Source organism: Ammospiza caudacuta, chromosome 11 (assembly GCF_027887145.1).
Source record: "Ammospiza caudacuta isolate bAmmCau1 chromosome 11, bAmmCau1.pri, whole genome shotgun sequence".
Taxonomy (NCBI): domain Eukaryota; kingdom Metazoa; phylum Chordata; class Aves; order Passeriformes; family Passerellidae; genus Ammospiza; species Ammospiza caudacuta.
The window spans coordinates 8,358,034-8,370,143 of record NC_080603.1 but is presented as its reverse complement, the minus strand read 5'-3'; the positions used below and the strand labels follow the sequence as shown (position 1 = coordinate 8,370,143).

The following is a 12,110-nucleotide window of genomic DNA, read 5'->3' as shown; positions in this document are numbered from 1 at the left end:
GAATGTCCCTTCCTTATCTGGGGAGTTACACTAAATGTATTTCATCCTTGCTTTGGCAGCACATAGACCACATAATGAGTACTCATGGGAAGCAAATCATGCAAGCAGTGACCCTCATTCTGGAAGGGGAGCACAATATAGAAGTCAAAGAGCAGGTACCTTTTGTGTTTTGTGTTGTCTTGGCAGAATAAAATATAAGAGCAAAGAATGTTTACTCTTCACAACATGTCATTTTTGTTTGGGATTATAATGTGCTGTGAATATTTTACTGAGATCTGTCAGATGAATAACTTGAGTACCTACAAGAATGTTTTTCTTTCTAATGGATTTTTACAAAATTGTTTGAACTGAATTCAGATTGGTTTTGCAAATGTAGGTTTGGCAAAGAGAAGAGGGGTGTGAGAGCAGAAGAATTAAATTGGGGCTGTTGCATGGCTGGAAGGGATCAGTAGGAATAGAAGAGAAGCACTAGGAGGGGAAGGAGCATCCTGGTGGAGCCCAGGAAAAAGTGGGGAGGGACCTGGCCTGCCAAATTAAAAGTTAAAAAAAACCCCAATCTGCAAGGGGAAAGGTAGAGGGAAAGAGGAGATGGCCAGCAGGGAATGGCATCCTGGAGCCAATATACAAGGACAGCTGCTGTGGGGGTGTAAAGCAGCAACTAGAGGATAGCTGGGCAGGATTTGGCTGGATAACTCTTGTGCCAGGCAAGACAGGTAGTGGGAGAACTGTGTTCCTTCCTCATATGGGGTGTGTGGAAGGATGGGGGCAGCAAGGAGCTGTGGGAGATGCTAGAGGATTGCTTTGGCTTAGGTTGGATATGGGTAGCAAACAGAAGGGGAAATGAGTGTAGGAGTAGAGCTGGTCTAAATCCCTGCTCAGGGAAGAGCAAGCTGAAGGGCAACAGGCATTCTTTGGCAATTTAAGTGCAAAATTAGCAAAAAAAATCTCCAAAGACTCTTGCTAGCAAGTTTAGTGACACAATGGTTTTGAAACAGCTGAGAATTAACCCCATGTGTCTAGATAGGTCTTCCTGCTAAAGCTGTGGTGACAGGAATGGCCTTTATTGCTGTAGGTTATTCACTTAGCCACACCTATCTGAATTATTTCACAGGAGAACCAGGACACTTGGGAAAGGGCTGGGGCTGAATATGGGCTTTGGAGTTTGGGGCCTATATCCACTGAGCATTTCCTTGGTCCCTGTGGTGCAGCTGGCTCTTATTTCAAGATCCAGTAGTACCTATCTGCACACCAGAACCCCTGCTTGCAGCAGGACAGTGATTGTGTCTGTCACTGCCAGCCTCATCAGGATGTAATTAGCAGCTTGGAAGTAATTAGTCTCTGCAGCTGCTGACACAGTGCAGTGCAGCTTAGACACAAGCACATACAAGTGCTGATCCTGCTCCAGTGTCCTCCCAGCATGTCCAGAAAAGATGGTCAAGTTCTTTGGGAAGGAGCTTGTGGAGCATCTCCTGGTGACCCTGAGAGCCAGGGAAGGGGCTGTGCCAGTCAAAGCTCTGTGCAGGTAGTGCCAGTGTGGGCCAGGGTGCTTCAAGGGCATCCTGTGGGATGGCTTCTGTAATTTTAAAGAAATTAAACAGCTGCAGAAGTAGCTGGAGTTAGCTCTGCAGGTGACAGCTGTGATTAGACTTGCTGAAAACAAATGACTGCTCTGCCAGATCAGCAGGAATGCCTCTGTCTCACCTTTTCCTGGCCTTAAGAATGAGGTGGAAATGGTTGGGCTTTGTTGTTTTTCCTTTCCCCCCAGCCACTGCTACAGAACAGACTGCTTTATATTCTGGGGAATGTTTTCTTTCCTATATGTTGCAGATTTCCATAAGAGACTTAAAATGTTCTTCCTGGCAATGAATTGATGAGTGCTGCTCTTCATTTTAAAATGGTGATCAATGTTTTTGGCCAGGGCTGCTCCCCACAGCTGGTGACTCCTTGGCATTGGCCCTAGATGTGAGCAAGCTGGAAACTCCAGATTAAAGATATTAAAACTAATTGAAGGAGTTGTTTGTCCCAAGTTCAGAGCTGTCAGAGAGGCTGTCATGGGATGTGATCTGGGGCCAAATAACTTCCCAGTTTTTCTCCCTTTCAGACATTGTGTATCCTTGCCAATATAGCAGATGGCACAACAGCAAAAGAACTGATTATGACCAATGATGACATCCTGCAGAAAATCAAATACTACATGGTAAGGGGGATTTCTCTTAAAGGATTTGTGTTGGTCTTTTGCAGGACTGAAAAGAGGAAAGTGCTTTAGGATTTTTATGTGAATTATTCACTATCATGCATTTAATTTCCATATAACCAGTGGGGTGTAAGTGCAGTTCTGGATGGCAGAGGTGTACAGAGGAACTGACTAAAACGAAAATCCAAGGGTTATTTCCTATAAAAACATTACAGTGACTTCATCTACATAGAAACATTTAATGAACTTGGAAAAGGCATATATTGAAGATGTCAGTAAACATTTGGAAGGAAGTGATTGACCACTACTCAAGTGCCTTATATTATGACCCTATGTTTGAGAGAAGTTATAGATAAGAATTAATCCCAGCTTTTCTATCTTATTTATTACATAATGAATGCCAAAATACAAGTATTGTGAATTTCTGAATTTCTTCTTCTAAACTTGAGTTCTCTTTTTCTATATTTAGAGTCATTCAAATGCTAAACTACAGCTTGCTGCCATGTTCTGTATATCTAATCTCATATGGAATGAAGAGGAAGGTAAGAAACCCTCCTTATTAATGCATAGACAAGTTACTATCCTGATCAAAAAGCTTTTGTTGAATAGCAATATTTGCAGTGCACAGTGCATTGGGATCCAAAGTGTAATGGGAAACATCATTATAGGTGTAGTATGGAATGTGGGAGTGGTCAGGAGGCACTGAGGAGGATGCAGAGAGCTCTCTGGGGGAGGCACAAGGACACAGTGACAATAAACAGGAGCTGGAGAGACACAGGGGAGGTTTTCACCTGTAGCATTTCTCTCAAGTCTCTAAACTACTGGAGCAAAAGAGAATTATTGTAGGAGCTTCCAGATCTTAAAGGGGCTGTGGAAACTCATTCTTGGAGGGAACAAGTTCACTGGAGAGAATAAATGGATTAGAAGGGGATTTCTGGCAAAGAAATTTTCCTCAGTATAGTTGGTTTGAGTGGCTTGAGCCAAAACCGGTTAAAGGACTTGTGGGTGGAACTGGGAGCAATGGATAAGGCATTTGGTGAGAAGTCATGGCCTGGCAGAGTGGGAGGTTACCAGGAGGGGGCTGAGGGATGGTGCTGCTCAGGTGCATATGGTGAGAGGAGGAGAGGGCAAAAGTGAGGCTCAGAAACACCTCCAGGGGAATGTTCTCTGCATCCAAATCCTGTGAGATCAGAGATGAGAATGAAACAGCTGAAGTCAGGATACCTTAGGATAAAGATTTTTGCCTTCAAGATGTTCTTGATTCCAAACACAGAGCACAGCAAAAGAAGCTGGAGCTCCCTGGGGAGTTTGAGGGTGTGTTTCCATGGCTGTGCTGTGGGTGGACATTGCTCCTCACCCCTCCTTTAGCTGGTTCCTGCTCCCTGCAGCCCCTGGGGCTGGTGCCACTCCCAGCACTGGGGTTGTTGTTGTTGTTGTTGCAGGTTCACAGGAGCGCCAGGACAAACTCCGAGACATGGGAGTGGTGGATATTCTACACAAACTGAGTCAGTCCTCAGATCCCAATCTGTGTGACAAGTGAGTATGAAGATAACACAAGATCACCACAGCTGTTAAATTATTTTTAACTAATTAAGCCCAACAGTAACTTTGCACACACCTGTGCTGTTACCTGTGTTAGTATCCACACAGATCATCTGGCTGCTTCCCAAACATGTGTAAAACCAAAACAGTTACTGACAATTTCTGGGGTTTTATGTTAACCTTTTGCAATTATCCCACCTACAGTTAGCAACAGCCCATAAAGGAGGAAATCTGATCTTTGGAAGATGTCACATACAGACAACACAACTCAAAACAGTGCAGTTGTTTTTGAAATGCATTAAATTTGGTATTCTTGGTTTTATGAAAGATGTTCTAGTGTTCTTAGACATCTTTGAAGTAAAGTTAGGGCTTCTCATCTTAAAAACTATGCCAGAGTATTAGCACTGAAAATGATAATGAGGAACATTTTGATATCCCACTGCTGCCACACCAGCCCCCCATGAGCTATTATGGCTTGTGATCACAGCAGGAAGCTGGGAAGAAACAAATAAATAATCTATAAATAATCTTCTTCTGTGTTCATGAGTTGTATCAGGTCCTGGAAAAGTGTGTTAAGGTCATGGTAGCAGGCTGGGAGCTGTGGGGGACAAAGGAAGAGCAAAGTGTCTCACTTCAGATGGGAGGAAACTCAGAATTAGCCCATGTGATGATGGAATTGCAACTCCAGACTGGTGGGAGGTGTTTTTGTTTTAACAAAAATGTTGTGCAATATTAGATTACATCAATTGCATTATTAGACTGGCTCCTTCCTCCCACTTACCTCACTGTATGCTTTTGGTGGGACCAGGATTCCTACAGGATTCCTGACAGGACTAATGTGCCTTTAGTATATTCTGAGTTGACACTCCTTGATTTCTCAGCTCAAAGACCTGCTTTTCATGGTACACCTGCATTACAGAAAGCAATTGCTCTTCAGTGCCTGCTCCTGTGGGATTTTGGAGGGTGTGTATAACACACCTCCCAAGCCCCCCATGCTGGGGGTGCCTCAGTTTGTGCTGGGATCCAGTGCCCTTGGCTGGATCAGGTTATCCTTGGATGCCAGGGGGATTCTTTAACAGTTACAACCCCCACAGAGCGTTTCTGCACCGCGGGCCAGATCCTTCCGAAGTGAGGGAGCCTTTTCCTCAGCCATCCTCCCTCCCTCTCTGCTGGCCCACTCTGAGCCTGCCCATGAAGCTGCTGCTGCTGCTGAAGCCAGATTCCTGTAATTAATGGGTTGTTCTTTCTTGCAGGGCGAAGACAGCACTCCAGCAGTACCTTGCATGATCAAAGACTAATTGAATCTATGGACACCCCTCATGTCTACTTAAGGAATAGCAGGAGATACTCCTGACTCCTTATATTTGCACAAGTCACCTTGGGCTGCATTTTTCTCAGGTGCAGGGAGCTGCTTTGCAGAAACAGTTTGAATGATCAGGTCTCCAGTGCACTTGAGAATTTTCTTGAGGTAGTTTCTTTACTCAGAGGACTCGGGGTGGGGGGGCTGTTTTGGTTTTTTGGGGTTTTTTTTCCTGAGCTACCTGGACTCTCAGATAGAACAATCAGTCATCGTTTTCCTTTTGGGCCTCCAATTCTCTGCTTTTGCTGCAGCCTTGTGTGGGTGCGTGGGTGCTCGAGTGCGTGTGTGTGCTGGGCTGAGTGTGTGGGTGTGAGACCTCACTTTTGGTTTTCCTTTTTTTTTGTGTGAAAATCTTTTTCTACAGGTTTTCAAGGGTTAACCATTGTTTGCTGTACGAATACTTCAATGAATTATATACCGTTTGAATGAAATGTTATTTAAAAAAAAAACCAAACTGTTGTATCCCATAAAGTTTATTTTGAATTTTGAAGAGATGAATGTTTTTAAGTAAAATATATGCATTTCTGAACTTCAGCTTAACTTACATTATACTTTGTTTTTAAAGAGAAAAATAGAGGGAGACAATAGACTCCAAATTCCAAGCAGCACATTCTGTACTGACAAGGTCCAAGAGTTCTTTGCCACAATACAATGTCACCTGGTATCCATGGCATGCTCAAATCCATGGAATGGGCCAGCTGGACTGGGTTTGGGTTTCTTTGCAATTTTAGAAAACAAGCTCATACTTCAAGGTTAGCATGACTGATGCTTTTCAGAAAGGAGCAGGTGGCTGCAAGATCAGCAGGAATAAGCTCTTGCTTTGCCAGCCAGGAACTTGCTCAGCTAATTGCTGAAGGATTGGCTTATTCATGGTCAGAAGGATTTGCTGATCACTGGTATCAGTGGAGCAAACAGTGTGTCACAGAAGTTACACCTTCCAGAGACTAGAAAGAGCTTGCTAGCAGGATTAAGGGATTGCTTTTGTTTTGCATCCTTTATCTTCACAAATAGTTAAGTGACTTCCAAATTGTTTCCACAAATGATCAACTGGGTGCATTAAGTTGGGGAAGGGATGGAAAAACTGAGGGTTCTGTCTTGTTTTATACTCAGTAATGTTGCTCCAGATTTTCTGTATATATGCAGCTATACACACATGCATGGAATTAGATTGCTGGATAATTGGTGGGGTGTGACTGCATCCAGAAGCCTGGACTGTCCAGATGTTCCTGAAATGGTGCCTGCAAGTGAGCGGGGGAAACACGAGTGCAAGTGAAGGGGACTGTGTGAGGTCAGGCTGGAATGGCAGAGCCCTCAGGCAGTTCAGGGCTCTGACTCTGCCCAGGTCTCCTTTCTGGTTTCAGTTTAGACCACAGTTCATAGTCAGACTCTCCAGACACTGAATTTACATAGCACTAACAGGCACTAGAGTTTGCAGCCAATGTCTTAAACCAAATCCTTCTTCTCTTACATTGAGCTTCAGGAAGGCTGCAGCAAGAAGAGAAGTCTGTAACTTTGCTAACCAATTTTGATAATTATCTAAATCTTTTATTTCTAATCAGAAGGTCAAATTGTGATGACAGCCTTACTTTTTTTCCAAGGTAACTCTTTGTGTCAGAAAATGTGACCACAGTTTGGCCTGGAATTTGAATGTGCTGTATATCAGATAACTGTTATCACTTGGTTGCAAAGGAGAATATCTTCATTTCATGTAACTTCTTCCACTTCAAAGACAAATAAAAGTGAGCACCTGACACTTTCCCCCCAGGCATTGCAGTAAGTGACTGGCAGTTTTTAATGTCCTTCTGCACATGTTTCATGATGGACTTTGGGGGTTGAACAAAAGGGAAAGTAAAGATATGTGAGAAGTTGTTGAATCTCAGTACCTCAGAAGCAAATTCTTGTTTATAAAATTTAATCAAATATATTTTTGCTTGAACTGAGACAAAAGTTGAGGCAGTTATTGTAAATGCAAAACTGTCCAGTGGGCACCTCCCTGCTCCATTTGCACTCCTGTCTGTGTTTAGGAGCTCGAGTTCTTATGTATCTCTTCTCATCCTTCCTCTACTCACTTTTCTAAAAGCAAATGTGAGTTTGCTTCTATAGAACTTTGGTGCCTACAGGTGTTCAGAAAAAAGGTGAGTAAAAGTATCTCTGTACAATTTTTGAGGTGGTTTCCTAAAATTCTGCCAGAAAAACTAAAAATCAATGCTCAGACAATCTTGTTGCTGCATGAGAACAGCTGACGTTTTCCACAGGTATAGAGAGGACAAACTGTTGGATGAGAACATTTTTACATTCAGTTAAACTTTGTGAATAATTTTTGATGTTGCTATAGGTATGTACAAAAAGAAGAATACTGTAAATAAAAAGAACTTTACCAGAACATCTAGATTTTTCTCAGCTTCCTGAAGAAATAAGAGCTTTCTATGTCAGCTTCTCTACAGCCCGAGAGTCACAGTGGGACAGAATTTCCTGGTCACCCAGAGCTTTCCCAGCTTAATGAGGTAGCAGCAGCTTGTGAATTCCAGGATTGCTTACAAAACCAAAGCAAAGTTTGTCCGGACATCATATGAATCACCAGGATTTCTGCTGTTCTTGGGCCATTTCTCTGCTGAAAAGCCATTCTGATGGATGTTGAGAAGTATGTCCTCTCTTTATACATGGGTCTAGTGATGGGAGTCCTCCTTTCAGAGGTTACACATTGCTACAGAGTGAAGTTGAGCAGGGTATTTGGGACACCAGCTGTCAGACAATGGTACCCTTGGCTCTCCCACCACTTTCATTCCACGTTTGGACTGTCTTTCCCACACAAGAAATCAAAACATCTTGTGGCTGTTGTTGCAGTCACAGCTTTGCATTGTGGCAGTGAAAGAAGCCAAGTAACCTGTGTAAAGCAGCTTGTGCCAGGATATTCTAAACGCAAACATCTCATACTTTTTAAAATTTACAGACTTTACCTATTGCTGTGGATGCTGTGCCTCCACAAAACTGCTGAAGCAGTGACACAGCAGGCAGAGGAGTAATTGAGGTGCCTGAGATATTAGGTTCTTGAGGCGTAAAAAATGGCTTTAAAAGGGCTTTTTTTGGTAATCCTGAAATGTGAGCACAAGAGCCGTCAGTTTGGAAGTGGTGGTCAAAATCATCAGGGCTTTTCTGCAGGCTGATTGCCACAAAAAGAGACATTCTGAGGGCCTTGATGCACCAAAACCTGAATCCTCAGCCAGGAGGATGGTGAGCAGCTGGAGGACCAGGCCAGCAGGCATTGTGTGCTGTGTGACAAGAAGCAGCTCCAAGGTGTGCCCCTGCAGCCCAGTGTGCCCAGGTGTGGGAAGGGATGGGGTAAAAGCATAAAGAGCTGCCTAAACAGCATCACCAGGAGTGCTGGGCACTGGCACTGCTCTCACTGCAGAGAAGAACAAAAACCACAAACCTCCACAACCTGAGCTTCTCCTGAGGGGGACACCCTTGCTCAGTGCTGCGAGGTGACAGCTGGATCCATGCCTTGCTTTGAGCCCCCAGTTTAGGAGAGAGGTGTGGGAAGACTGGAGTGGAGGGTGAGTGTTGGGCTGGGGGTGCTGGGCAGGTGAGGCAGGCACAGGAGGCAGAAAGGCTCCACCTGCAGCTGCTGCTCCAGGAGTCCCAGGGGAGATGGAGTTGAAGGCAGCACTGGGGGAGGGAGGGAGCTGGGCTGGGCTGACACTGCCCTGGTGATGCCAGCGCTGCCATGGCAGCCTTGGGATCCTGCCAGCTGCTGCACAAGGCCTGGAAGGGAGCTGCAGTTCAGGCCCCACAGCAGCACCTCAGCTCTTGGAGGAGGTGTGAGCAAAGGTGAGTCCAGGTTTGGGGCACTGCAGCTCTGCTGTGGGGGCTGTGCCCAGGCTGGAGCAGCAGAGCCAGGTACAAAGCTCTCTCTGTGGTGCAGGTTGGCCAGCACTCGGATCCAGGTGATTAGAAGCCATCTGTAGCACTTTGTGCTTGGGGCAGCTGCTCAAAGGACCCTGTTCCTGCAGAAGGATGGCTGCAAAGAAAAAGGAGGTAGTGCTGCAGGTCAGTAGTAGCCAGGCCTTTAGCAGACCTGGTAAACTCTCAGTAAGTGCAAATGATGGAGTTCAGTCTTAGAGTGTCTCAGATTCTGCTGGCAAAGCCCCACTGTGAGGTCCTTGTGGGGCAGAGGCATCCCTGGAGGCAGGTGGGATGCATGGGAGGACCTGGCAGGTCTCACGTGTCCCCAGGGCTGTGGGGGCCAGAGGGAGCTGCTGCAGGGCTGCAGGTTGTGTTTGGGGCTGTTGGGGCCTCGCACAGGTTTGGCTGCTGTCAGAGACCAAAATACCTCTGTTTTGTGAGATGATAGCTCAGAGGACATTCAGGAGTAGAGAACTGAGGTTGGCACATGTCCTGGATGGCAAGAATTTCTGGACATTTCTGACCAGGTCACGTATTCAAACAGATTGCTGTAAAGGTAGAAAAACCAGAAGGTACAAGAAGGACTCAAAGGCTGAACAATCTATTTTCACAGTGATGTATAAAGGAATTTTTCCTTTTTACACTGCACAGGTGACCTAGCGATGCTTTATAACTACTGCATGGGGAGAAGGGGGTTCTAAGAGCAGTTCAAAACTCACAACAAAAATATTGAAAAGCAAAAATGGGTTCTGCAGGTCTGCTTCAAATCTTGACAGCAGTTCAGTCTTCACAAGAGAGAAATAATGAAAGATATTGTGGGCTCTGTGATCTTGTTTCTTCACTGTTTAAACAGGGAAATGTGAACATGTGTAACAAGGAAAGGGGCACTTTAGGAAGGTAGGAATAGTTTCTGTTGCTGCTTGTCCAGCTGTGTTCCTGTGGGATGGGGAACTTGACATCAACTAGATTGTGCCCCATTGGCAGTGAAGGGAAATCTGAGTCTACATCTGCACATCTGGGATTTTTTACATCTGCAGATGAAAGCTGAAACTGTGTAGGACATGAGGGGATGTCCTGGAAGGGATCTGCTTTTTTAGAGAAAAGCCAAGTCCAAGCAGCCTCAGGACATCCAAATTAGCAAAGCACCTTGAAGAGTGCCAGCATTTGAACTTATGGCCAAATTCATTATCACAAAATACTGTCATAAATCATTTAGACTCGTTAGCATTCTATGGAACAGTCTGAGGGTGGTCCCAGCATTAGGATTAAATAATTAAATGTTGTAGTTCTGCAGGTGTTCTCTGAGAAAATGAAGCTTGGGGTCATGTTCTGAACAGGCAAATAAACAGAGGTGTCTGAACAGCTCCCTGTTCCCTGAGTGAGACAAGGCCCTGGAGAAACTGCCCTCTGTGACCCCCAGTGACACAGCTCTGAACACCTGGGAGAGGGCATTTCATCTGCACTGGAGTTTCCACTCTTGCAATTCTTGGTGGTGAGATTTTAGCAGCCCTTTAATGCCTATTTGTGTTAATTATTGTGAAATAGCTGGCCTTGATGCAAGTTACTGTCTTCCACTGCAGTCTCAATGTAGCTGGGGTTGATGATACCCACTGAGGAAGGAGTCAGGAATCTTCATTGTTCAGGATGAACAAAACCAGATCTTGCATTTCTCCAGAAGCCTTTTTTATTGTAATTTCCTGTGTTTTTCTCAGTGCATCCTGAAGGGCAAGTCCTGTAAAATGGGGGAAATGTTAAGGTTTATATCCTTTCTAATAACAGTATTGGGAGTGTGGGATAATAGAGCGGGTGGTGCTGTGTGTGGAATGGTCTAGGGTATCCTTGACAGGGTCAATCCCTGAGCAAGCTGATCTAATGCTGAGTTTTGTGCAGGAGATTAGATGAAGGACTCCACAGGCCCCTCCCAGCCTAAAACTTTGTGTTCTCTGCTCACTGTGCTTTGCAAGTCTTTAGTAACAGCAGGGAATTCAGGTAAGGACATGCTGGGTTCAGACCACCCTCTAATGCCCACACACCGTGGAAATTGTGTATTTGCTAGTTTAGTTTATCAAGGCTGAAACATCTCAAATAGTGAAGTTTGTGTGCAGGCAAGGTGAGAAACTTCTGCTAGAGAATCAGGTAGTTCATAAAGCCTGTGAGGACTGGGCCTGAATGAGGTGTGGTTAACTGGAACCCTGGGCAGGCAGATGGAGACCCTGACAGGGGGCTGTGGGTCTGGGATCCCAGTTTGGAGCCCCAGCCAACCCCCAGAAAAACCCTCTGCAAACTGAGTCTGGGACCCCCAGGCAGCCCCCTCTCCAGTAGTGCCACTAAAAACTAAACAGGGGAGGACTTGCCCTTGGCTGGATGCTGCTGCCCTTTCCCTCTGCCTTTCCTTGGACCTTGGGAGACATCCTGAACAGCTGGTCAGAGGTGAGAGAACCACAGCCAGAGGAGTTTCCTGAGTGCTCAGGTAATGCCTCTTGAGGCAGGTGTGTCCCTCTGGAGTGGTTTGTCAATATGTTTGCAGCACCTGGGAGTACCTGATGAGTTACTGTGGCTTTTACTGTGTTTTTCAATTTTCCACACAGATTAACATTACTAGCCAGGAGCTTTGGGAAGAAGTGCTGTGTCTCAAAGGACTCATTGGTAAGGGGTTTGGTCAGCACACTGAATTGTTCTTGTTCTGTGGTGAAAGGATGCCAGGACTGTTAGGAATTACTGGTGTTAAGGGTGTTTATTTAGTCAGTCTCTCCATTCCCCTTACCCTGAATGGAAGAAAAAAAATATTCTAACCAAGTTGAGACCAGCAGGAGGTTGTGGGACATTCATTTATGTGGGACAGTCATCCTGCAATCCAAGCAGTGCTGGTCCAGTCTCCACTGCTTGGAACAGGACTGTCCCCAGCACAAGGAACAGCCCTGGCTCCCAAGGTTCTTGGAAAAACCTCATGTGCTCTACCTCTGCAGCAGTTTTCCCTGGGAAGTCTGCTATCTCCAAAGTCACAGCCTTGTCCATGTTTCTACTTAAGACTCCTCCACATCATTCTCAGCTTGTTATTTTGTAATGTAATTCTGTTCTCTGATGCAGCATTTCAAACCTTGCAAGGGTTTC

The 12,110-nt window shown here is 45.2% G+C and overlaps 1 protein-coding gene across 7 annotated transcripts in view; it reads left to right on the top strand.

Moving 5' to 3' along the window:
- ARMC8 (armadillo repeat containing 8) overlaps window positions 1–5,625 on the top strand; it is a 60,980-nt gene extending 55,355 nt beyond the window's left edge. For all 7 annotated transcript variants that reach the window (XM_058812624.1, XM_058812626.1, XM_058812627.1 and 4 more), the window contains 5 exons: window positions 60–155; window positions 2,102–2,197; window positions 2,664–2,736; window positions 3,637–3,730; window positions 4,990–5,625. In XM_058812624.1, the coding sequence (XP_058668607.1) occupies window positions 60–155; window positions 2,102–2,197; window positions 2,664–2,736; window positions 3,637–3,730; window positions 4,990–5,023 (393 nt within the window). In that variant the 3' untranslated portion in view covers window positions 5,024–5,625. The remainder of the gene's footprint in view (window positions 1–59; window positions 156–2,101; window positions 2,198–2,663; window positions 2,737–3,636; window positions 3,731–4,989) is intronic.
- Window positions 5,626–12,110: the final 6,485 nt, after the last annotated feature.